This window comes from Strongylocentrotus purpuratus, unplaced genomic scaffold (genome assembly GCF_000002235.5).
Source record: "Strongylocentrotus purpuratus isolate Spur 01 unplaced genomic scaffold, Spur_5.0 spur5_scaffold_9, whole genome shotgun sequence".
In the NCBI taxonomy this organism is placed as follows: domain Eukaryota; kingdom Metazoa; phylum Echinodermata; class Echinoidea; order Camarodonta; family Strongylocentrotidae; genus Strongylocentrotus; species Strongylocentrotus purpuratus.
Window position 1 is genome coordinate 9284652 of NW_022145615.1, and position 27333 is coordinate 9311984.

A 27333-nucleotide genomic window follows, 5' to 3' on the forward strand; every position below is an offset into this window, starting at 1 on the left:
TTCGTTTTCTTGAATAACAGTATTTTCAAAAATGCATAGATTTTTTGTTTTACAGTTCCTTTCGATCTTTAATCGGTTGTAAATTAATCTTTTGAAAATACAAAGAATAGAGACTTCATGAAACATGAGTTTGCGATTTTCTGCTTGCATAAATGTTAAATAAACTGCTTTTTTTGCATATATTATAAGGAAATTTAAACTTTTAAATATTTTGTTTTTCAAATTATAACCTACAATTAAAACGAACTTGTCAAAAGAAAAATTAACATTGTAAAGTTTTCGAATTATTTCACCACATTGTAACCAAAACAATCTTGTGTGCTTGCATTTTACAAATAAATGGAGATTGTCGTGTAACTGATCATAACATAAGGGATTGTTACACAATTTCCATTTGAATAAATTACACCTAATTGGTAATAAGTTGTGTAATAACTTAAAATTGAATTCTGATATTTTGTTTTCTTTCATAGCTTGTAAATTAAATGACCATATGACTTTCCAGTCATATTTGTTCTGTACTATTTAACATTTCTTCCCATTTCATTGCATTGATAATGTCGTAAGATTTCTGGGATTGTTCAATGAAATTAACCATGTTTAGTATTGAAGAAAAAAAACGAAAAAAACAAATTGGAAGGGAAGTGTGTCAGGGTAGAGTATAAATTAAAAGTTCAAACCACGTACTCCTTGCCTATTCCATTTAGGGTTGTGAGATCCACACGTTTTCCCTGTACATGTCATATTCTTGTATTGGTAACAAAGACTTTCAAAAATTCAACCAAAGGGCAGTTTCTTGGAGTGTAGTGCCTATAGAGTTAATGTTCGGATTACATGGGCCTAAAATGTCACAAAGGTAATATTCGCGCATTTCAAAACTCAAAAGGAGATATGCATAGGCTAAGGAATGTGCCTCCGGTTTGACTTTTGTAAAAGCCTTTGTGATACTTTTGATTGTCTATAACATTTCCTTTCGTAATTATGAAGCTTACAATAATAAGCATTCTGCACATATAAATGTCAAATAAATGTCACAAATTTTAAACAACTTTAACGTCCACAACACTTGCATGTTTATTGTAAAATCATTGCCTTTATTGCCAAAGATATAAACGATATAGCCTTCATGTATGCGTCTTTATACAAACGAATCAACAATGGAAGACCGGACAAACTTCATAGTGGAACATTCAGAAATGATCAACAAAAGAAAGCAACGGAAAGAAGTGGAGAAGACTGTGATGGACAATAACGGAAATCAATATGGGGAATTCCGTATATCCCTTTTGCAGCCAACATGACATTAAGTAGAACTTTGCAGGAATCATGTCCTATCTGTGAAATCTAAACGTTAGCAGTGACCTACTTAAGCAAGGGAAACCGTTTATAATGGCTTAACTTCTTATCAGTGTGTTTAAGATTGTAAGTCAAACATATCTTAAAATTTCAAGAAAAATAAATGAAGTTGAGCAAAAATTAATAATGCTTTAAATTTACATGATTTAAATACTAGGGCCTACATGATTTCATGCATAGACATATTCATAATTAGTCATGTCATAAAAATGAAGCACCATAGACACCCCATATTTCATAACTCTTCGGACAGAGTGTACACATGTACATGATTTGTCATAGGGTAAATACGATGCATGTAGTACATTAAATTCAGATCTTTTTTGATAACTATGGAAAAATTCCTAGGCCAATGTGTCAAAACATTTTTTTTCTCCGTAATCCTGCGCTTGTAATCCTGTAACAATTAGTCTGCACTAGATTAGTGAGCACTAATTTTTCTTTTTCCTTTTTGCCCCTGGAAATCATGCCGGTCGAAATTTCGCTCAATAGGGGGGGGGGGGGGGGGGTGGCATAATGACCGTTTTTTTTAAATCAACACCGCCCCCCCCCCCTCCCCTTGATTAAAAAAAGGTACATTTCCGGTCACAATTTTCTTTTTGCCGTTCTCTTTTTTTTTCTCTTTTTTTTTGGCCAGGTGGGGGAAGGGGGGGCAAGGCACGCTCGGCACACCACCCCCCCCCCCACGGGTCAGCGCCTTGGGCAGATGCTGAATGACGGCCCAAGCATGAGCAATTAGCAAACACAAGATGACAACATCAGTTTGTTTATTGTAAACATAGCAACATACCACTGTGCAATCAACATCTACTTACAACAAGAATAATATATAATTGAATACCAGTACAGGAATCTATAACTGAGATAGAGTTTATTGATAATAAAAAGACACTTTTTCATGAACCATTGCATTCTGAACAGAAAGAATAGTGAATTTCAATATTGCAAAGACATATAAACACTTGTACCTCTGACAAAAAGATAGAAGGAAAAAAAAAACTTGTTTGTCCGTTATTTCATTGGGAGTAAATTTGGATTTGCCATAATCACCAGGGCTTACTTCGTTCAATCCGATCTTACCGTCTAAAGGCCCGGTCTCACCGCCAGAACTTTGCTGGGGCGTTCCTGGAGCGGAGAAAAAAATTCATCACCGCTCGTAACCGTTCACCACCGTTTAACAGAAGTTGGCCCCCGTTAAGGCAACGCCGTATACGCTCGGCCACCGCTGATGGTCCCTCCTACCGCTCCGAAAGTTTTGAGCTGCACAAAATATTGGGAGCGGTGAGGAGCGGGCAATTTTCCGCTCCGGCAAAGTTCACCACCGCTCCAACAACGCCCAGTCAAAGTTTAGCACCGCTAGACGCAAGTTCATGGACGCTTTGGTCCGCTAGGCCAACGCAGAAATCTTGAACGCTGGAGCACCGCTGCTTCGCCAGCTTTGCCCGGGCGGTGATTAAACGTTGCACAAACTTTGGTGGAGCGGTTGAAAGCGTTTTACGAGCGGACACGGGATTGCTGGAACGGTGTCGGGCGTTGAAGGAGCGATCCATTGCGGTGATGAACTTTGGTTTGGCGTTGGTATGGAGGTGTTGGAGCGGGACCAACGCTCGCTACCGTTAAACCAACGCTAAAGCAACGCCGGCTTCAGCGGTGCACCGCTAAGGCAACGCCCGTGTTTTCGATTTGTTTCCCATTTTGTGCGCGGTGACGAGCGTTATCGAAATTCGCCCCCCTCTCCCTACCTTTCAAGGAACGCTCCAGCAAAGTTCTGGCGGTGAGACCGGGCCTTTAGGGCAACACTAGGGACTTTTAGATTTGCACGTCGATAGCTTTGACTGCAACGTGTGACGTCATTTTAAGGCACTGCGCATGCGTCACGTCGTCTCAGTCGGCGATCGAGAATGCGTCAACCTTGATTTTCCTAAATCTAGTACGGTACTAGTATATGCCGCGTGCGCATAAAATATACAGTTCCTCAGATAGACAAAGGAACATCTCTTTCCCGCTATAATGTAAAAATGTGTAGAGCAGGTGTCACATGCATATTCACCTGTTCTACACATTTTTACATTATAGCAGTGAAGGGATGGGATCTTTTGTCTACCACAGCAATTGTTGAGGGTAGAATGAGGAACTGTATATTTTGTGCTATATAAAAGATTTCTAATAGGCCATTTTCGTCATGTAACCAAATTTAAAGCATAAGTCTTTGTGAAGTGCCTCAATACAAATTATTTCATTCACCTGGTAAGAATAATAGTATTTCAAAAGACATATTCCAAACTGCATACATTAGTTGTTGCCAGGTTAGACAAACATTATGGCTTGACCTACCAAGCAACACTTGATATATGCAGTTTGCATTCTAACTATTTAATTACAATTATTCTTATCAGGTGAATGAAATAATTTGTATTGAGGCACTTCACAAAGACTTGTGCATTAAATTTGGTTACATTGCGTAAATGGTCTATTGTAGTCAACATGGGCAGTTGAGTACGTTGACTCGCATGATCAGTACGCGTTCGTCGTGTTCTCGTCCACTTAATCTAAAAGTCCCTATTAGCTTTCGTAAATAACCAAGCTGCAATAGTGCAATTCCTCCTGAAGGGTTAGGTGTAGCGTCTATAAAAAAAAAAAACTGCATCTTAACATCGAAGCGTCGGGTCCAGTTTACTGAACACTTTCTGAAAAAATCTTCAGAAAATTTACGAAAAAAGAGGATCTCAACAAGACACTTTTTAATACGAGAAAAAGAATCACAAGAGTTTGCTAAAAGACCAACGATCGACGCTTCGCCATTGCCTAGTTTCATGGGCATGTTTTCAGAAATGTACAGGTAAAAATATTATTGATATCTCAAAGACCATCTTTGAAAAACTTATGCTCATTTACATCCAGCTAACATTACCTTTCGTAAATATCAGGGCATGTGTAACCAACAACGTGAAGTTCGTTCGTTCGTTCGTGTCTCCTTAGATCAGATTAATGTATCTTGATCTTCGGAGGAGTAGTTGCTACAACCGGCCGTGTCAGACACGTTGCCCTGGGGGCGTAATTTTTCTCCCACTTGAGCTCCGGACCCCCAGTATGAACTCATTTGCGTACAGCCAATCAGAGCTCATCGTGTCAATAACAAGCTTTACGTGTGGTAAAGATGCGAAATTCAAAACGGTGCGAAGCTCTGGGCTTCACACACGTACACACAGCGCCTTGCCTATCAGCATGCATGGTGTGCGTACTTAGGCATAGGCTTGCAAATGATTCATTTCTCTAGCATCTCTACCTTGAGCAAATTATTACAGATCTACAAATATCAGCTTATAAAATTGCTGTGAAAAACTGTTACTTAGCAATAAGTTAAAATTTCTGAGCTCTGATTGGCTGTATGCAAATGAGTTCATACTGGGGATCCGGAGCTCAAGTGGGAAAAAATATGTGCCCCCACTTTACACAATAATAATTAACATTAGGTCTACATTTAATTAAAAGAATGAAGCGATTAATATTACTCTCATGTCACGGGGAAAATATATTATGAATCAATTGATTTGGTCGATCCCGGTCGATCCAGGTTGATGGCACAAACACGCGGCACTATTACAGAGTTGTCTTGTTGCTCTGTACGCAAGCAGTTTAAGGATATGGAATCCCGCGGCACATATCTCACAAGAGTTCTAACAAGCCAAGCTTATACAGAGCCTTAGATAAGTAAAACGTGAAGTACCCAACCTTTAGTGAATATGGTTCAACTGTACCTATATATGCCATAACAAAGTATGGTACCGGTATCTATGAATATGAAACTAGCATATGAATTTTTTACATACACATGTATTCTAGTAATTATCAAGATGGGTCATTTAATCAGAAGTAATACAGAATTGAATCCTCAATTGGCAGTAATCCACTTAGAAACTAAGGTACACAACATGTAAATACACTGTTACAAATGTAATAAATATCAACATTCCATACAACAATTTAATGTACATTGTAATCTATGATTTCTTTATGAGTGATAAAGCATTGGTTTTCTTACCTGTTTAATGTTCCTAATTCGGCAAACACACAAGTAAAATCGCCGGTTACATTTTTTCTTTCTTTTTTCCTTAATAAAATATATGTACTTCAAATTCTGCTGTAAAGAACAGTCAAGAACAGTTTGAAACTTTTACTGATATCATTGTATAACATTTTACAACATTTTACAGATTTTATTGGAATTAATAACTAGCTAATATTTTCTAAAATATTGTTTAATCCTAACAAAAGTTGAACAAAGATTAAAATAAATTCCATTAACTGGCCCCCCAAAATGAAATTCTTGACTAAGAATCATCAGAAGATTTATTTACTATAATTTGCACCAAGATTAATAACTTTAATGGCATATGAACAAATATCAAAAATTGATTTATCAATTCTCATATCAAGTTGTGAAAACAAAATCCAAGTCTACTGACCTCAAATGACCTTTGACCTTGACTCTGTGACCTGGAATTTGTGTCACATAATTTGTGATACTTGATAACCCTCGTTTACAAGTTTCATGGAATTTTAACAAACATTTTTGAAATTATTCTAACAATTCAAAATCTTAACCTTTGCTTAATTTTTGATGTTGATGACACAACAAAGTCCAAGTTTGCAGACCTGAAATGCCCTTTGACCTTGACTTTGTGACCTGAAATTTTACTCACATGATTGAGGATACTTGTTAACCCTTTAGTCCAAGTTTCATTGAATAAGAACTTATACTTTCAAAATTATACTACAAATTCCAAAACTTAACCTTAGGTTAAGTTTTTGATGTTGACGCCGGCGCCTATGTCTCGCTTTTTGCTACGCAGGCGAGACAAAAACTACGACACAGAGGGAACAGATATGAGGCTATTATCCTTTGTGGGTTCAAGTTTGAATTACTAAACCCCATAATGTTGGAAGAGATTTCCCTTCATTGTGAGTTTTAGTTGCACCAACAGGACAGCACTTAAGTAGGAATGCTTTGTTACACTGTGAAACACACATGTAGATTTTCTCCAGTGTGCTCTCTGCTCGTGTAATGGGCAATTTTTTACATTGTGTCCCATACAACATGATATTTATCTATTTATTTTTATCTAAAATGAAAATCTCTTTAAATGACAATTGACTAATGGTTCCTTTGGTTTTAAATGAAATACAGTCTAACCTGCTTTAGTAACCACCTGTCTACAAAGACCACCTGTCTACAAAGGCCACTTTTTGTGTTTCCCTTTGGCGGTCGCTATAGACAGGTTTGACAGTAAATATTGGACAATGTCATTGTCCCATATTTTCGATTATGTGACACAGTGCACGGAATCACCCTTTGATGCCTTTTTTACAATGTGGATTCTATATCTTGAGAGATGAATTATTATAGGAATACTTTGTCGCCAAAAAAAAAAGCATATGGCTATTCTCCCTTGTGGGTCCTTTTATGTCTGGTGAGGGAACCATTACGGGAAAATGTCACGTTACAAATGGAGCACTCGAATGGCTTCTCCCCAGTGTGTATTCTCATATGCTGTATAAGATTTCTCTTCTCTGTAAATCTCCCGTTGCAGTAGGAACACTCAAAAGGCTTCGCACCAGTGTGGAATCTTGTATGTCGTGTAAGATTGCTCATTCTAGAGAACGCCTTACCACAAACAGAACATTTGTAAGGTTTTTCCCCCGTGTGGGATCTTGCATGTAGTTTTAGATTACTCATTCTGGAGAATGATTTGTTACACAGAGGGCACTGATAGGTCTTTCCTGCAGAGTGAGCTCTGCTGACATGCCCTACCAGAGTTGATTCTTCTGCGTATCTCCTGGGGCAATGAGGGCACTGATACGGCTTTCCATCAGCATGGGCTCTTATATGTTTTAAACACTGTCTACTGGTAGAGAAAGTTTTGTTGCACAAAGAACACTGATAGGGCCTTTCCTCGCTTTGGACGCACATGTGCTCTTCGTAATGAGACCTTTTTGTGAATCTTTTACTGCAATTAGAGCACCGAAAGGTGTGTGTTTCCATATGTCTCGAAAAAGACTCCATCGTTAGCATGCCTCTCTTGCATACAGAGCACTGGTAAGGCATTTTCCCTCCATGGGTGCTTTTATTATGCTTTCTTAGAGAGCCCACTCTAGAGAATACCATGTCACAAAAGGAACACTGAAAGGGCTTTTCACCAGTGTGAATTCTCATATGTTCCACTTGTCGACTCTTATACGTAAATCTTTTAATGCAGTACAAACACTGATACTGCTTTTCAGTTGAGGGCCTCCTCTCATATCCAGAGACTTTCCCCGTGGTAGAAAACATTTTGTCATGATCCAAACATTGAGGAAGCTTTTCTTCTGAGCAAGAGCCCCTATGATCGTTGTGATCAGCATTCAAAGCATGAACAGATGACCGAGGAGACTGTGTGTTAATCTGAATATTTGATTTTTCACACAATTCATCATCAAATTCCTTCTCTTTTTCTATATTAATCCATCCGGCCTCATCTTCAGAACTTGTAGGATCTGATGTATCACTTTCTGCAGCTGTTGTTTCTATAAAATGAGTCTCACGATTGCAAGCGCTGCTGGAGCAACTACTACCATTCAACAGATCGTCTCTCTTGGATGTATCAACTGGGGCTACTATCTCAACTGTTTGGAGGAAATCAGAACCCCTTTTTCTTATCACTACACATGTCACTTTACCATCAAGTAATTGTCTCTGTTCATCCTTCAGTTCTCTCTCTCCCAAATGTTGATGGAGCAATCTCGTATTTGGATTGGTGCTATCCAGACTGCAATTTCCATCTGAGGAGAAAAAGAAATTGCTAAATCTCATTATGGAAAACATATTGTTACAGTAGGAACAAATATATCCCATGATCTGGTTTAGATTATTAGCTCTTAGAATACTATGATTTGGGAGAGAACTCGTTCTGGAAAATGCCATATTCCACATGTGGCTTTTTGCCATAGTGGGTTACCAACTTATCATGCATTGATTGAGATCCTTCTTGATCATGCTTTGTAAACAATTAAGGGTGTGGCTTTAGTACAATTTGTTTTCTTCATGGGTCTTGAAATACTACCGGTATGTAGAGAACATGTTTTACTGATCTTAACCATAAATTAAAACTTTTATCAAAGGGTGTCAGTAGAATTCCATGTTACGATAAACAAATTAATATACATGTATACTCATTGATTATTTATTGCATGATGTAACTGATTAATAAGATGATCAATGACGTCAGCACCAAAGGTCTCTCATTACCTACATATGCAGGTAATAAGGGAGTTACAAATCAAGACATTTTAAATACAATTTGAATGAAAATGGGATTGTTATGGTTAGTTTAAACACTTTTTGAAAGAGAGATATGCAGCCAATGAACTTACTGTAATTTTGAAACAATTTTTAAAACAATGTGGCCCAAAATATTTCTGGACATGGACAATGAACCAAACAGCATAGGGTCATTGACCGTCCTCGGCATACTCGACATTCACAACAAACGACCCCCATCTCTCTCTCTCTCTTCAAACTTCTCTCCTACTTTTTTTCTTTTAACCTTCCCTTTTCTCTCTTCTAGCATGTACTTGTAAGATGATTATTGTTGTCTCGCCGAAAATCTGACTCTCTTAATTTTCATTAATGTATTACATGTAATTAGGAATAATATGTTTATTTAATTATGATCATTCCATTTCCTGCTCTGTATCTCTCTCTCTCTTCCTTTCTCTCTTTGTACCTCCCCTTTTCTCACATCCCCTCTCTCTCTCTCTACTCCATTCGCTTTATCACTCTCACTTTCATGAGCCATATACCTTCCCCTGCTCTTGTATATCTTCTGCTCGTACATCCTTTCACTTAATGTACATAAACGAACGCAATATAATTCTGCTGTGTTGTTATTATGTTACAGATTTATTTACTATGTTTCGTAATACTATTGTACATGTATATAATATACATCACTGTACCTTTGTAAATTGACCCTTTTAGCCTTGTTCTGCTGGTCGATCATTATATACCAATAAATGAATAATAATAATAATAATTAATCTTGGACCTGATGTCCCCCATTGCCTGCACACATTCATGATCAGACACCATTCACAATGTGCTGTGCAACACCCATTCACAACATACAATGGCCATATTAAGTTTTCTGTGATGGTTGGCACACTTCATAAACCTCATTTTAAAACAGCTTTTTAAGAGCCACCCCTAAATATCTGCATACACCACAACATTCAGTGAAAATTGTGTTTTTATATCAGAGCAAAATTTTACGATCAAAATTGGTTACCTTGGTCAATTTTGCCAATTTTCTCGGAGAAAGAGCACATTGTAGTCTTCAAAATGAATTGGATATATGTAATGCCACAAATCGCGCTATATCAATATTGGAGCCAACACGGACATACAGTGATGGGTTCAAGCTTGGTGGTCTCCAATCCCCTGCACCTACCCTACTTGTAATTCTGCTGTAAAGAACAGTCCAGAACAGTTTGAAATTTTTACTGATAGAATTGTATAACATTTTACACAACTTCACAGATTGGAATTAATAACTCTTAACTAATATTTTTTAAACAATAGTTTAACAAAGATTAAAAGAAATTCCATTAACATTCCGTCAAATTGGCATCTACTGTTCTTCCATATCGTAACCTTCCAAAGGATATTTATTCTATATTTTTATTCACTAACACAAGTTTGTGCCTCATTCAGAAGGGGGGAAAATCATTGACAGATTATTTTTTTTTTTTCTAATTAGAAATGCACAACTATGAAAAAGAAATACCGGTACCAGCAGACTATTGCATGTACAGTGTGAACATGTGGAAAAGAATATTTTGACGATCTTGCCTACAGTCACATGACGTGGTAAACTGAATTGATTGAATAATTCATCAGTGTTAAAACATAATTATTTAGGAATGGCACAGAGGCAATCTTTTTATTTGGAGAGGGGGGGGGGCAGGCGCGGATCCAGGATTTCTTAGGGGGGGGGGCCCAAATTTGAAATTTTGCGAGCCAAATATTGGTACGTAATGGTGACCAACAGTGACGTAATGCGGGGGGGGGGGGGTCGGTGCAGGGAGGGGCGAGATTCCCCCTCCCTATTTCGCGAAGCGCGGAAGCTTTGACGTTTCATCAAAATATTAAAGAAAGATGACGATTCGTTGTACCGTTCTCGACTCTTATTCCTTGTCTGAATTCAGGTCCCCCCCCCCCCCTCCCGCGGAAGCTTTTAATTTTCATTAAATCATTAGAGAAAGAAGACGATTCATTGTACCGTTCTCGAAAATAATCCACGTCGGAATTTAGTTCCCCCTCTATCCCGCGCAAAGCGCGGAAGCTTTTGTTTCATTAAATCATTAAAGATTCGTATTATAGTTCTCGCCTCTGAATCCTCGTTTGAATTCAGGTTCCCCCCCCCCCCTCCCGCGCTCAAAGCGCTAAAGCTTTGACGTTTCATAAGATTAAGAGAGAAAGAAGACGGTTTGCTGTACCGTTCTTGATTCTGAATTTCAAAGATATCCTTTGTCTGCTCCTTTTTCTTCCTACGCCCCCCCCCCCCCTGGCTACGTGCCGATAAACACATTTTGATACCTTGTCCGACCCCGCAAGCTCAGGGGTTTAAGGCAATAACTTACGGTCAGATAAGCATTTTTTTTTGTTACCTTATTATTTTGTGACACTGGCAGGACACTATTGGCGTGGGGTACAGGGGGCAGAGCCCCCCAAAATCAGGGGTTTTAGGCATTAAATTACCGTCAGATAAGCATCTATGGGCCCCCGTAGGGCCCTATAGGTGGAGTCCATGGGGGCAGAGCCCCCGGAAGATTAGGGGTTTTAGGCATTTAATCCAGTTCAGATGAGCATATTTTGATGCCTCATTATTTTTTAACACGGGCAGTTAACTATTCTCTCTTTCTTGCTCTCATTCTATTTTATTTCTCTTTAATATACTTTTTCAAAAAAAGTAGGGGGGAGGGAGCTCGAGGCTCCCGATCCCTGCCGTACCTCGGGCCCTGACATGTAGGAATATCAAGAATCATATTTCTTGCCTGGCTGTAAATTTAGGAATTTGTCATTTTCCAACAAACACATACAAACGTATAATTTACTAAAAAGTGAGGAAAAATCTCGGAAATTAAATAATTTCAGCATTATTTGTAATCCACCGTTGTGGAATTAGAAAGAAACCACGTTTGAATTTGATTTCCCCCAAGCCCCCCCCCCCCCCCTATCCGTACGCCAGTATCTCCTCTTTTCCTTTTTTCTTTCCCTTTCCTTCCTTCTCTCTTATTTTTTTGATTGGGGGGGGGGGGGGGTCAACAGCCTGGGAGGCAAGGCTCTTTCGGCCCCCCCCCCCCCCCCGATCTCCTTCTTTCCCCTTTTCTTTTTTCTTCCTCTTTTTTCTTTCCCTTTCTCTCCTCTTTCCCTTTCCCTTCTTTTCCTTTCTTCTCTCTCTTTTTTTTTTTTTTTTTTTTTTTTGCGGGGGGGGGGGGGGGGGGGGGGGGCCAAGGCCCGCTCGGCCCCCCCCCCCCTGGATCCGCGCCTGGGGGGGGGGGGGGGAATGAGTTATAACAAACAGAATTCTAAGAGCATTCTGCTTATTTCCAGAATTTTGCTCAGAATCCTCTTTCTTCCTCTTAGTTTGTTTCTTTTGTTTATATGGTTTATTGCTTAAACATCTTAACAGAACTTAAAGGTACCTTATTCCATGTCACATTCATAATTTGATGAGAAAGATGTCATATTAAATCATGAAAACCAAAGAATACATTTACAAGTAAATTACAGTTCATAATATCAAAGCAACGGCATGACCAATGTCATATTGAGCTCTTAAAAGTTGAAAGAATGAACAATCATTTCTTACAGCTCTTATAGGGCTTTCAGCTTGATACAGCTTAGATAAACTGAAATCTTAGATGTGAGCGGTAATGGTACAACAAAGCATGGACTTTTACTACTACATGTACAAATAGGCTATGTAATCCAAACAGCCGTTGATTGAACCAAAGCCTCGCAATCATGGTACCGCATTTTGCTAGGCTTTGTCGTATACATATAGTCCAGTCAAAATGGTGAATATAACTACACATTTAAAGAGAAGGTTGAGTTCTGGGAAGAGGTGAAAAATAATTTGTGAGCATTACTCATTCTTATTATGCAAGTGTGGAAGAACATCAGTTAAGACATGTTCCCTAAAAAGCATGGCTCTTCAAATGCCTTCATATTCTAAATATGCATGTAACATCGTAAAAATCGGGGGCCGGCTTTTTACGCCACGTGTTCCTGTAGTCCCATATACATCTTTCTGTGCAAGTGTTTGTAACTTTACCAAGACTTGGCCACATTTCTTATCATTTTGATGATTCCAGAACCTTGCAATACACACAAATTCTTATATGCTAGATGATCAACCTTTTCTGGTCGGTTCCACACCGTTTCTTTCACAATGCAATCGCATGACCAGAACTCAACTTCATCTTTAAACAGAAATGTGTGGAACTGATTCGTGACAATAAAACTACTCATGTTTTTCCCTTGCATGATTTCTCATATGCCTGCATGTGAGAAAAAATGTTTTAAACTAGATGTATGTTCGACTGCACACAGTTGAGAATGATGCCTCCGCCATACAGCGATTTTACAAACCAAGACAGACTAACAGAGCCCTGCGACATTTGACCTTGTGACCCCAAAATCTAATCAACGTTCACTGGATCTGCAAGATACATACATGACCCATGTAAAGGCACTTCATACACCGTGCGGTTGTAATTGTCTATTTGGCATTCCATAATTTTATCGTCTGCGAAGATTGTAATTTTTGGCCCAAAACTGGGGCACGTTATGGCGATGGAAAAGGAATTGCATCGTTAATCGGCATATTATTTATGCCTGCCTGAGACTTTGGTAACAAGTGGCACAGTGGTAAGCATAAATAGAACTTTTAGGTTTAATTTCAAGAGAACTCGCTCAGTATGCATACAGCAATCAGTGTTATTCTACTGTAGAACTTCAATAGCTCGTGTATCAGATTGATGCATTGTATGCATAGTGTGCAGGTCTTTGTGTAGTACTATAATTATGAATATTTGTTTGTATGGAAATATACAGAAACTCTTAATCAGTATCGAATTTATTGTGTAATGATAACTCAACTAGATTAAACTCAAACCTCAGTCCTGAGGAAATAAGCACTCAAATACGCCAAAACTTGATATAAGATGGTTGACATTACATTTATTGCTCACATAACATTTTTGCAATTACATTGTCTATTTAAGCTGTTTTCGACACCCATTGTATACAGTTAAATACGTTTACAAATATTCCTTATTTGTAGGATATCAGTTTAGAGTTTATTTCTAATTTTCACAACACTTAGTGTATCAAATACTGGACAGTATTGCTATTATGATAATTTAAGTCCAATTACTTTAAATTGAAGTTAATTGTTATTCACCTTAGTATAATGTTTAGACTCATAATACAGTGGAACCTTATTATTAAAGGCACTGATGTGGCAGACTTTACCTATAACAATGTATCTTCTCTCGTCCCAAGTGCCTCGTTATAATGCAGTTGCACTGTAACATGCTTTGATATGATGATATACTTATGTTGGATTTTGTTCATTTGTTTGTTTGTTTATAGTTTTTACGGGAATCTAAGGAACAAAGTGAATCAGCAAGCCAAAGAGTCAGCTTTGACCATGATGAAGAGACTAGATTCAATAAAGCTGTTTTGACTATTGTTTACCCAGTATGAGAACACGTGCGAGCTTTCGTTTGTTTGTCGTCGTAGTCCGGGCAGGCACAACCCAAGTTTGGTGGTAATCCATCACTTGGTTCTAATTGAGATAACGCGTTCATGTGCTATTTTTGCATACATAATAAGCCCTGTGACCTTTGACCTTGTGACCCCAAAATCTAATCGATTCATTGGCTCTGCAAGACACATACATGACCCAAGTTTGGGGGTAATCCATCAATTGGTTTTTGTGATAAAGCGATCACGAGAACGAGATGTGCAGGTCGATGGCGGACAACCAGAAAACATAATGCCTCCCGCTACTTTGTAGCGTTGGCATAAAAATGCTTGTTAAGTATAGACTGCCAGTACTAAATAAAATGTTCCCAGGATTCAAAGCTCGTATTGCAAGAAAGGTAACTTAGTGTAGAGAATATTTTGATTAAAAAGAAATACCGGTAGTGTTATATATGGTTTAGAGTGGCAGTGCGCCCTCTTGTGTTATGTACTGACTTGACAACCAGAATGAAGATTACTAGAATAAAGCACTAACCAGTTGAAGTTGTAAACTTTAAACAGACTTTATTGCCTATTATGTAGAGTCAAACAAAAGCATAAAACATGGTGTCAGAAGTGTAGTGACCATGGACTCATTCCTGAAATCGGCGTACAGCCAGGAAGAATAATTTACAGAGTCGAACTGTTCACGTTCCGAGCAAGTTTGCAGCAACCGAGTACACGCGAAGTCGTCATACAGTGGACAGATTAGCGAATGGTTCGTAGCATAGCATCCATAAACGCGACGTCGTTGAGCAGCGGTGAATATGACTTATGAACATTGTCGCAATAGACTTGACTCGTCAGTCGATGTAATGTGAACTATCAATAATAATAACGATGTTTAGTTATTTTGGTTGTTTTACGTGTGCATTGTTTGGAATGAAATGGTGTGGAATTATGGAAAGAGTGCATTAATATCAGAATTAATACTCGATAAGTCCAATCAGTCTGGTTCATTCAGTGGGTTTAGCAGTATAGTTTACTCCGTATTAGAATTTGCTGATTTGTTACTGTAAGTGTAATTGTATAGGCGGTAGAGATAACCATGTCTAACACTGAGGCAGTACAAGATCCTCCCCAGAGAGGAAGTGAAGAGTCAGAAGGAGTAAATGAAACTGGGACTAACCAGGGTCAGGTCTTGAGTGATAACAATACTGATAATGATAGTGTTAGGACCAGAAATAGGCCGGGCAGTACAAGTAGAACAAATGTGCCACTCCCAAGACCTCTTTCGGTAAAAGGGGATATGAAGAAAAACTGGGGTATTTTCACCCAGATGTGGGACAGTTATGAGGTCATAACTGGGTTAGAACACGAAAGTAATAAAATTCGTGTTGCACATTTCATAACGGCACTAGGAACTGATGCATTGGAGATTCAACAAGGCCTCCCTTTCAGAAATGAGGAGGAAAGAAAGAGTTATAAATGCATAAGAAAACTCTGGTCTGAATATTGTGTCGGGCAAACAAACATTACTTTTGAAAGATATCAGTTCAATAAAGTGTGTTCAGAATACTGATGAGTCAGTTGAGAATTATTATGTGAGGTTAAGGTCTCTTGCAAGTACTTGTGAGTTTGGTACTCTAACTGATGACCTCATCAGAGATCGAATCGTTCTAGGGATTAGAGACGATAATACAAGAAAACGTCTTTTGCAAGAGCCGAATCTTACTCTGTCTAGTTGTTTGGATATCTGCAGAGCTATGGAGTCGTCCAAAGCTCAGAGCAAAGCCATGCAGGAACCAGTATCTGCCTATGCAGTGTCCCATAAACCAAAGGTTTGGAAGCATAGTGGAGGTAAGGGCAAGAAGCTAGCTCCTAAATTGATTAATTGTGGTTTCTGTGGTAAGCAGCATGAAAAAGACAAATCAAAATGCCCAGCTTATGGCCAAAAGTGTAAGCTGTGCAAAAGAGAAAATCATTTCGCGGTGAAATGTAGACAGAATAAGAACAAGGCTCACAGAGTAGAGACAATTGAAGAGGATGAAGATTCTGAACAAGAGTGTGTATATGTTTCTCTGATAGGCACAGATGAAGCATTTCAGGTATCTGCTGATAGTAAGAGTCCAAATTATCAGAAAAAGATCATTGCAAAGTTTAGAATCAATGACGAAGACGAGATTGGTATGCAGGTTGATTGTGGAGCGACATGTAATGTTATCCATCTAGAAGATGTTCCATCTGGGACAGAGTTAACTAGTACAAATCAGGTTCTGATTGTGTATGGTCAAGGAACAGTACCAGTTGCAGGGAAATGCAAGTTGCATCTTAGGAATGTAAAGAATAACAAGAGGTACTTAGTTCCATTTGTTGTTGTGAAGGGCGAAGTCACAAGACCACTGTTGGGAGCTAGTACAGGCCAGCAGATGAAGTTGATCAAAGTACAGTATGAAAACATTGAAGTTGTTCATGCAGTAGCTAATGATGATATTCTGATCCCATACAAGGATGTATTTACAGGGTTGGGTAACATGCCAGGAGTAGTTCATTTGACCTTAGAGGCTGAGGCAAAGCCAGTAGTGATGCCCCCTAGAAGGGTCCCTCTTTCAATTAAAGAAGATTTGAAAGAAGAGTTGTGTAGGCTTGAAAAGCTGCAGGTGATTGAGAAGGTAGAAGATCCTAGTGATTGGGTATCTAGTCTTGTAGTAGCTAGGAAACCAAGTGGTAAATTGAGAGTATGCATCGATCCGCAACATCTTAATAGGTCGTTGAAGCGTGAGCATTACCCATTGTCAACGATTGATGATGTCCTACCACAGTTAGCGAATGTGAAAGTTTTCAGCAAGGCCGACTTGAAGGAAGGTTTTCTACAGTGTAAGTTGGACGCAGAATCATCCAAGCTTACAACATTTCAGACACCTTGGGGTAGATATAGGTTTCTTCGCTTACCCTTTGGTCTATCACCTTCGCCTGAGCTCTTCCAGAAGCGCCTAGATCAGTGCCTTGAAGGCCTACCAGGAGTATTCGTCATAGCAGATGACATTCTCATAACTGGACAGGGTGAGACACATGCAGAGGCCTGCATAGACCATGATCGTAACATGACTAGTTTCCTTCGCCGATGTCGCGAGCGAGACATCAAGCTGAATTCTAGCAAGCTTGAGTACAAATGTAAGGAGGTGCAGTTCATTGGTCACCGACTGACCAAGGAAGGTGTTCGGCCCGATCCTAGCAAAGTCGCAGCTCTCGTTGACATGCCACAGCCAGTAGATATACCTGGAATCCAGCGATTTGTGGGAATGGTTCTTGCCATCATTGTCGGGGCTCAGCGAACCGTTACGTAGGTTGACCCACAAGGACACTCCCTGGAACTGGGGAGAAGAACAGTCTAGAGCGTTCATCGCGATCAAAGGACTTGTTACAGAAGCACCGGTTCTCCGATACTTTGATCAGCAGTTGCCGGTAGAGGGTCAAGGTGATGCCTCACAAAAGGGCCTGGGTTTCGTGTTGACTCGGAATGACCAACCGGTGACATACTCAAGTAGAGCGTTGACTGAGGCCGAAACTAGATATTCTCAGATCGAGAAGGAACTTCTTGCGCAAGTTTTCGGACTTGAAAGAAACCATCAGTACGTGTACGGTAGAAAGGTGATCCTTTGGACAGACCACAAACCGCTAGTGACAATAACGCGTAAGCCGTTGGCTTCTACACCAAAGAGACTGCAAAGATTACTATTGCGAATGCAACAGTACAATGTAGAGATCTTCTACAAGCCGGGTAGAGAGATGTACCTAGCAGACACCCTGTCGCGAGCATACTTACCGAACTCCGAGCAATCGCCGACAGAGAAAGAAGTTGAAAGCATTCACATGCTTGAGGACATAGCGGTGTCGCAGAAGACGTTAGCGCTCATCAGGATTGAAACGCAACAGGTTGAAAGCCTACAAGCGGTAAAGGGACTGATCCTTGAGGGGTGGCCCGAAGACAAGTCTCGTCTGCCACCTGGGACTTCTCCATACTTTGACATCCGTGATGAACTAACGTATGATGAGGGTATAATCTTCCGCGGACAGCGTTGTGTAATTCCTGTCAAAGTGAGACCTCGTGTGAAACAGCGACTTCATAGCGCACACACAGGAATACAGGCCACACTCGCAAGGGCCAGAGAATGTGTATTTTGGCCAGGGATGACAAGCGATCTTACAGACTATCTCTCACACTGTGAAGTCTGTGCAACCTTTGCTCCGAAGCAAAGAAGTGAACCTCTGATCAATCATGACTTGCCGAAACGTCCGTGGCAGAAACTCGGTATAGACTTATTCGAGTTGAACAACATGAACTATGTTTGTGTTGTGGACTATTTTTCAGACTACTTCGAAGTTCTCCCTCTGCCACACAAGAAAGATACCAGAGCAGTCGTCAGGCGACTAAAGAGCATTTTCGCATGTCACGGTATCCCAGAAACCATTATGTCGGACAATGGTCCCCCATTTAACTCTCAAGATTTCGCGACCTTCATGCAGGAGTATGAGATTGAGCACATCACGAGTTCCCCATATTATCCCAAGAGCAATGGGAAAGCGGAGAGTGCCGTCAAGATTGCGAAGGGTCTCTTACGTAAGACAACTGAAGCTCAAGAAGATTTTCAGCTAGCTCTTCTAAATTGGCGTAACACACCCACAGCAGGACTTGATAGCTCGCCAGCTCAACGCCTGTATGGTCGTCGCACTCGCACTCTTGTACCAACCGCGTCCAAGCTTCTGATTCCACGCACACAAAATAGAGTTGTCGCAAAGAAAGCGGAAAAGCAGAAGAAGCAAAAGCAGTACTACGATAAGAGCACGAAAGAGCTACCACCATTGAAACGCGGAGATATTGTTCGTGTTCAGCCGCAGTCTAACGCACAGAGTAAGCGATGGCACAAAGCGAGAGTAGAGAAACAAGTTGATTCCAGATCATATCTAGTCAGGTCAGAGAATGGCAATATAGTTCGACGAAACAGGAAGCACTTGCGCACATGTAGTAGCACATTCAGTGACCAGTCAGATATATTCTCCACGCCTACTAGCGTAACTCGCGAACAACCAGAGCCATCAACATCCGAAGCGAAGCGTAACGACACAAATTCACCAGATCACGTAGCGAAGTCTCCTCGTCGCGAAGCAAATAATGATATTCGCGAACCCCAGCTCGCTGAAGAGACTCAAGAACCACCAAGACCAGCTCGCCGTAGTACCAGAGCTCGCCATCCACCAGCTCACATGAAAGATTTTGTTGTTTATCATTAAATAAACATTATGTGTAACTACTTTATATAGATGTAGACAGACAACTATATATTTGTTTCATTAAGAGAAAGTTAATTGTTTATACAGGAAAGTCACCTGTTAATTAACAAGAAAGAAAGTTAGTATGTTGTTTATATTGATTGGTTGATGTTGTTTAGACAAATCAAAACAAAAGTATTTGATTTTGGATCTATTTGAAATTTGATGAAGATGATACATAATCTAAGCCAGTGTTCCAAAGGACTAATCGAGAGAAAACAGAATTTAAGCTCATATGTATTGTCTCAAAAGAACAACAAAACCACTCAAGTGTAATTATGCATCCATGCTGAAGTTGATTTATTATGATACTATTTCTATAAACACAGATATTTCCAGAGGATTTATAATTAGATTTATGTGTACTGACATGGGCATTCATACATGCATTTCAGGCCGACAAACTAATATACAGGTATTAACTTCTTAAAGAAGGAAGGATGTTATATATGGTTTAGAGTGGCAGTGCGCCCTCTTGTGTTATGTACTGACTTGACAACCAGAATGAAGATTACTAGAATAAAGCACTAACCAGTTGAAGTTGTAAACTTTAAACAGACTTTATTGCCTATTATGTAGAGTCAAACAAAAGCATAAAACAGGTAGTGGAGTGGCTTTTATTCTTTGTGGGCTCTCCTAAGGGTATGTTCTTGTGTGCAAGGAATGAATGATTGTGCCACAATGTGAACCCATCAGGGTTTTTTTTTTTTCTTTCTCTACCTTTTTTTTTCTTTTTCAGAGAGGCCTCATTTTATCTATTTGCTGTTTTGTTTACCGGTAGGTTTTCTGTCAGCCATCTCCTTTCTGTAAATATCCAGTAAGTTATCAGATTTAGAACACTGAAGTGGTTTCTCTCCATTATGTGTATGTGTGTGTTGTTGACAATAAAGTTGTAAATGATTGATTTTAAGAACAATAATTTCTTTTGTAAATGGTACAGATGAATATTTTGCAATGTACATGTATATATTCTGTAATGAAAGTCAACTCATATAAGAGAATAATAAATAAGTTTTAAAAAAAACTAAAACACAGAAGAAACTGATATGAGGCTATTATCCTGTGTAGGTTCAAGTTTGAATTAATAAACCCCATAATGTTGGACAAGTTTTGTTAAAAATCCAAACATTAGAGATTTCCCTTCATTGTGAGTTTTAGTTGCACCAACAGGACAGCACTTAAGTAGAATGTTTTGTTACACTGTGAATTTTCTCCAGTGTGTTCTCTGCTCGTGTAATGGGCAATTTTTTCAATGTGTCCCATACAGCATGGTATCTATCTATATGTTTTTTTTTTAAATGAAAATCTCTTTATATGACAATTCACTAATGGTTCCTTTGGTTTTAGATGAAATAAATATTGGACAATGTCATTGTCCCATATATGTGACATAGCTGCATGGAATCACCCTTTGATGGCTTTTTTACAGTGTGGATTCTATATCTTGAGATGTGAATGATTATGTGAATTATTATGGGAATACTTTGTTGCCAAGAGAAAAGCATATGGCTATTCTCCCATGTGGGTTCTTTTATGGCTGGTGAGGGAGCCATAACGGGAAAATGTCTTGTTACAGATGGAGCACTCGTATGGCTTATTCTCCCCAGTGTGTATTTTCATATGCTTTATAAGATTTTTCTTCTCTGTAAATCTCCCGTCGCAGTAGGAGCACTCAAAAGGCTTCACACCTGTGTGGAATCTTGAATGTTGTGTAAGATTGCTCATTATAGAGAACGCCTTACCACAAAAGGAACATTTGTAAGGTTTTTCGTCACGATCCAAACATTGAATAAGCTTTTCTTCTGAGCAAGAGCCCCTATGATTGTTGTGATCAGCATTCAAAGCATGTACAGATGACTGAGGAGACTGTTTGTTATACTGAATATTTGATTTTTCACACAATTCATCATCAAATTCCTTCTCTTTTTCTATAGTAATCCATCCACCCTCATCTTCAAAACTTGCAGGATCTGATGTACATGTATTTCTTTCTGCAGTTTCTACAAAACGAGTCTCACGATTGCAAGCGCTGCAGGAGCAACTACTACCATTCAATAGATCTTCTCTTTTGGATTTATCAACTGGGGCTTCTACGTGTATCTCAACTGTTTGGAGGGAGTCAGAACCCCTTTTTCTTATCACTACACATTTCACTTTACCATCAAGTAACTGTCTCTGTTCATCCTTCAGTTCTCTCTCTCCCAAATTTTGATGGAGCAATCTCGTTTTTAGTTTGGTGCTATCCAGACTGCAATTTCCATCTGAGGAGAAAAGAGATTGCTAAATCTCATTATGGAAAACATATTGTTACAGTAGGAACAAATATATCCCATGATCTGGTTTTGATTATTAGCTCTTAGAATACTATGATTTGGGAGAGAACTCTTTCTGGAAAATGTCATATTCCACATGTGGCTTTTTGCCATAGTGAGTTACCAACTTATCATGCATTGATTGAGATCCTTCTTGATCATGCTTTGTAAACGATGGTGTGGCTTTAGTACAATTTGTTTTCTTTATAGGTCTTGAAATACTACCGGTATGTAGAGAATATGTTTTACTGATCTTAACAACAAAAACTTTCTTTAAAGGGTGTCAGTACAATTCCATGTTACGATAAACAAATTAATATACATACTCATTGATCATTTATTGCTTGCTGTTTTTGCACATCAACATCACAACGATTCCATTTGATACTGATCAGATCCAATGAACATAAAACATCGTTGACAATAATAGTAACTATTTTCTTAAGAGTGGATTCTCATATACATAGAAAGACGAGAATGCTTTGGAACAAAAGTAATACTGAAATGGTGCACAAAGACTTTTCTGAGAGAGCTCGCTTAGACTACAGAGTCTTTGTGGGGGAAAGATTTATTACAATCCAAACATTATTGAGGTTTGGCTCAATCTCCACAGTGAATAAGACTGCCCCTTACTGCAAATGATAGGTTGCATTTGGTATACTGATCCTCATTTTCCTCTAGAGTGGATCCACACATGGTCTTGAGCAATGCCATGCAACAAAGGTAAACCGATTTGGTGTCGTTCTTTGGTAGGTCATCATGGGTTTACGGAATGATCCTTTGGATTAGTTGTGCTGAACAATGCAACAGGAATAATGTTTTCTTGTGTGGGTTCGGGAATTTCTTGCGAGCTGATGCCTTGTGGCGAATGCTTTGTTTCAGAAATGACACTGGCAAGGCTTTTGTCTTTGTGGGTTAATTGAATATGAAATGAAAGACCCCTAATTGTTGGCCATGGTTTGTTACAAAGTAAACAATGGTAAAGGTCCTTTTTAGTGTGGATTTTTACATGCACCAACAGGTCATCCTTCTCGTTAAATGTTTTGTTGCAGAAGACACACTGAAAGGGGCACTTCCCATGGTGATTTCTCACATGTTTCTTCAGAGAGCTCAATCTAGTGAAAGTTGATTTACACAACGGACAATGATGTGGACTTGCTCCTATATGGGTCCCCATGTGTTCTGTCAGATTTCTCTTTTCTGCATATCTCTGGTTACAATAAGGACACTCATACGGCTTTTCACCTTTATGGGTTCCTGAATGTCTTGAGAGATCAACCATTGTAGGAAATAAATTGTTACACACAGAACATTGATATGGAGGTTCGCCAGTGTGAGTCTTCACATGATCTTTAAGATTTTTCTTTCCTGCAAACCTTTTGTTGCAATAAGAGCACTGGAAAGGCTTTTCTCCTGTATGCGTTCTTATGTGTCTTGCTAGAAAATTTGCTCTGCAGAAGGCCATGTTACAAAAGGAACAACGATGCGGCTTATCACCAGTGTGGTTTCTCATGTGCTGCGTGAGATTGGTCTTCATTGCAAATCTTCTGTGGCACTCAGAACATTCAAAAGGTTTTTCACCTGTATGGGTTTTCATATGTGCCGAGACATGGCTCTTAATGGAGAAGGATTTATCACAGAGAGAACACCCATAAGGCTTCTCACCGGTATGGTTCCTCATATGTCTATTTAGATTGCTCAATTTAGAAAATGCCTTGTTACATAAAGAGCAAAGGTGTGGTTTCTTGTTAGTGTGGGTTGTTATGTGTAGTCTAAGAGATGTTTCTTCTGCAAATCTCTCATTGCAATCAGGACACTTATATGGCTTTTTACCTGTGTGGTTTCTTGTATGCTTCAAGAGGTTTCTCCTCGAGGAGAATGCTTTGACACAGAAAGTACATCTATAAGGTTTTTCTCCTGTATGTGTTCCAATATGTCTTGTCAGAGAGCTCACTCTGGAAAATGTCATAGTGCATAATGAACACTGGTGAGGCTTTTCGCCAGTGTGTATTCTGGTGTGTTTTGTACAATAATCTTGTGATATAAATCTTAAGTCGCAAAAGGAACATTGAAATGGTTTTTCACCCGTGTGCGTTCTTAGATGTATTGAGAGAACGCTCGATAAGTAGAAAGCCTTGTTACAAAATGAACAATGGTATGGCTTTTCTCCCGAGTGTGTTTTCATGTGTCTATTGAGAGAGCTTAATCTAGAGAAAGACATGTTACACAAAGAGCACGGATATGGCTTTTCACCTGTGTGGGATCTTATATGTGCCTCAAGATGGCCCACTGAGGAGAATGCTTTATTACAGAAAGAACAGTGATGCGGCAGCTCTCCATTGTGTGACCTAACATGTCTATCGCAAGATTCCTTGGTTAAATATCTCTTGTTACAAATCGAGCATTGGAACGGCCGTTCTCCAGTATGGATTCTCATGTGATATGTAAGATTTCTTTTCTCTGCGAATCTGTGGTTGCACTGAGAACACTTGTAGGGCTTTTCTCCAGTGTGCATCCTTGTATGTCTTGTAAGAGAGCTCATTCTGCTGAACGCTTTGTCACATATAGAACACCGATGTGGCTTTCCTCCGTGGCTCTTCATGTGTTCCATATGTTGACTCTTGTACGTAAATCTCTGTTTGCAATATGAGCACTCATATGGCTCTTGCCCAGCGTGGGAGCTCATATTGTGTCTATTTAGAGAGCTCTTAGTGGAGAATGCTGCATTACATATAGAACACACATTTGGCTTTTCCCCCGAGTGGGTTCTCAAGTGGGCAATAAGTTGACTCTTGAATGTAAATCTTTTGTTGCAATAGGAACATGGAAATGGCTTTTCTGCCGTGTGGATTCTCATATGTTGCGAGAGTTTTTGCATTTCCGAAAACGATTTGTCACAATCCAAACACTGAAAGGGGTTATGTTTTGTAGAGGAACTCACATTGTTGGAACAAACAGGATGTGAAGTATCTGATGGAAAAGAATGAACATTATGATGATTTGCTGGCATGTCACAAGGTATCTCATCGCATTGCACTTCTTCTTTTGAACTCATCAATCTGTGCAGTTCATCTTCAGAATATGCAGGAGCCAATGTATCTCCTCCTGCACCCCTTTGTTCATCCAACCAACTCTTTTTCAGAGATGGTTCAGGTGAGGATTCTACCTCAGCTTTGGGAAGAAATTGAGTAACCCTTCCATCTATCACTGTACAATTCACTTTACCGTCAATCAACTGTCCTTGTTCATCCTTTGATCCTCTCTCTCCCAAATGTTGCTGGGGCAATCTTGCATTTCGAACGGTGCTCTCCAGACTGCAATTTCCATCTGAGAAGGGAAAACAAATTTGATGCTATTTCTTAAGAAGATCGATACCTTGAAAATAGATGCACAGGTGCATTTGTTATCGAGTGTGACTTTTTATGCGAGCTGCTACAGAGTTCAATGTAGAAAATGTTGTTATATAATATTAAAATGGTTATTCATCTGTGTGGGATTTTAGATGCCTGGAGAGACACTGTTTGCTAGTGAATACTTTATTACAGCAGGGTCAGTGAAGACACAATTTGCCTTCAAGGGATCGAGTTCCTTAAATGTCTCCAGACAACTCTCCTTGTGTCAAATTGTTTTACAGCCTGACCCTTGGAATTTCTTAATGTCATAATGTGCCTTGTAATAGTCTTACTAGATAGATGGCACGATATAAACATTACTATTATTATCATCATCATCATCATTATTAATATTATCATTATCATTGTTGTATGTTGTATCCAGTATAATTATACTTTATTACTTTCTCCAGTATGGTATGATCACAAATTTTCTTTTCAGACACTTTACTATTCACGTTACCATCAAAAGAGTCTCTCTGACCACCCTTCAGCACTGTCTCTCTTGAACTGTCATGGGTTGTCTCGATGCCTTTTTGATGGAGTGTCCCTATGCTTTGATTGGTGCTCTCCACACTCAGGTTGCCATCTAAGGAGAAAATAAAAGATATTGCATGCTGTTCTCAAGAAGAACTGAAGAAAAAAAATGGGGAACTTAACATGTGTAACAAATGAAGCCAGAGTCATAATGTTTTAGATTTTTTTTGGTTTTTTTTTAGTTTTTGTTTATTACATTGCTTTTTTTATGTTTGTATTCAGGCCTAGACTTTATAATGCCCATGATCACTATTTAAAAATATTAAAAAAATTGACTTGCCTGACCTGTGATATCTCCTTTATATATACATACACATATTACCCCTATAAAATATTATACTGTCAACAAAATACTTTTGCAGTTATCAGTATTTTCTTGGCTTCGACAGATTAATTTTTGTTAAACTTGGGAACCTCCATATCAGGTGCACATGAAAATGGGCTTAAATGTCAGAAAAGATTGAAATAGTATCATATTCCTTGCCTTTGAAAGTAATGTTCTTTAGGAAAATCATTTATTTTGCGTAATGATTCCAAAACCTCATGATATTGACAAATTCCTGTGGATTTATATAATCAACCTTTCCAAGTAGCTTAAGAAGTTCATTTCATAATTCATATTATATGAACAGGGCCCCGTCTTGCGTTAGATTTAAATTGCAACTTCAAATTAATCTCAACTCCTATCGTTTATGTACACAGTTGCGATTGATTTGAATCAATCGCAATAACAAAGGTCCCATGTACTCATATTGATTTTTAAGGGACTTTAAGGGACAAATTCCAGTTTCAATACCTTGATTTGATGATACATATCCAGATTCTGTTAGCTGCATATTGGTTGTGTCATTTTCACTCCAGTCATCTTCTATGACCTCTTCTTTGATGCACACAACCTGGTAATACTCCTCATTTTCTTCAGACATCTTTGTCTTGAGTGTTTGTGGGCTACTATAATGCTTGTGACCGTTAGAAAGTCTTAAAAGATAAAGACAGAAAGAAAAAAAGATTGGAAACATTTTTGCGTTGTTGGCCTTACACTGAAAGGTAAGCAAATTACTGCTACCACTCAGGTATCAATTTTTTACATTTTTGAATAAATTCTCGACAAATTTCAAAACAAAGTGCTTTGTTCAAAGAAGAGTCCACTACTCTCTAGCAAACACCGAGGAAGGTAGTTGACAAAGTCTGTTGGGTGCAGGAATGACCAGGGGTGATTACGAACACATTATTTACGATTAGTTTACATATTCATAGGTCTATTCATACTCAGTCATAGCGCATCAGATGATGATCACATGGGTCCCGAGGCGGCCCTCCCAGAAGGGGAGGGGGAGGGGCCGAGCAGGTGGGGGGCGGTGGGCAGAGGTGGCATGGTGCCCCCCCCCCCCCACTTTTTCAAGTACCTGAAGCAGGGCGCGACAAACCCGCTTGCCCGACGTCCCGGGGCAACCAAATTGAGCCGTCGGGCAAGTAAATCAAATTATCACTTGCCCGATTCGGGCAAGTGATACTTTTACAGTAATTTCCTAGTGTCCAAGAACTCTACCATTCACCCGTCAACTTCTTACCCGTCGTCAAAATCCAGAAGCAAAAAAGCGATCGTTCCGATTTC

The 27333-nt window shown here is 39.2% G+C and overlaps 1 protein-coding gene and 1 long non-coding RNA gene across 7 annotated transcripts in view; one reads left to right on the top strand and one right to left on the bottom strand.

The window, feature by feature from the left end:
- The window catches only part of LOC100891208 (zinc finger protein 271), a 41617-nt gene that overhangs the window by 10832 nt on the left and 3452 nt on the right, over positions 1 to 27333 (bottom strand). Inside the window, exons 1-6 of one of the 6 annotated variants that reach the window (XM_030977423.1) lie at positions 26988 to 27108; positions 26515 to 26696; positions 25645 to 25770; positions 25015 to 25116; positions 21637 to 21738; positions 8074 to 8175 (exon numbers count right to left, since the gene is read on the bottom strand). In XM_030977423.1, coding sequence (XP_030833283.1) covers positions 8074 to 8175; positions 21637 to 21738; positions 25015 to 25116; positions 25645 to 25770; positions 26515 to 26696; positions 26988 to 26995 — 622 coding nt within the window. In that variant the 5' untranslated portion in view covers positions 26996 to 27108. Of the gene's footprint in view, positions 1 to 6478; positions 8176 to 20078; positions 25117 to 25644; positions 25771 to 26514; positions 26697 to 26987; positions 27114 to 27333 lie in introns of those variants that run through there. The other 5 variants (XM_030977421.1, XM_030977422.1, XM_011681426.2 and 2 more) reach the window with 5 other exon arrangements.
- On the top strand, positions 13148 to 14164 carry LOC105446833. The gene is made up of 2 exons (XR_004062544.1): positions 13148 to 13327; positions 14054 to 14164. It is a non-coding gene; the product is annotated as an uncharacterized LOC105446833 (long non-coding RNA).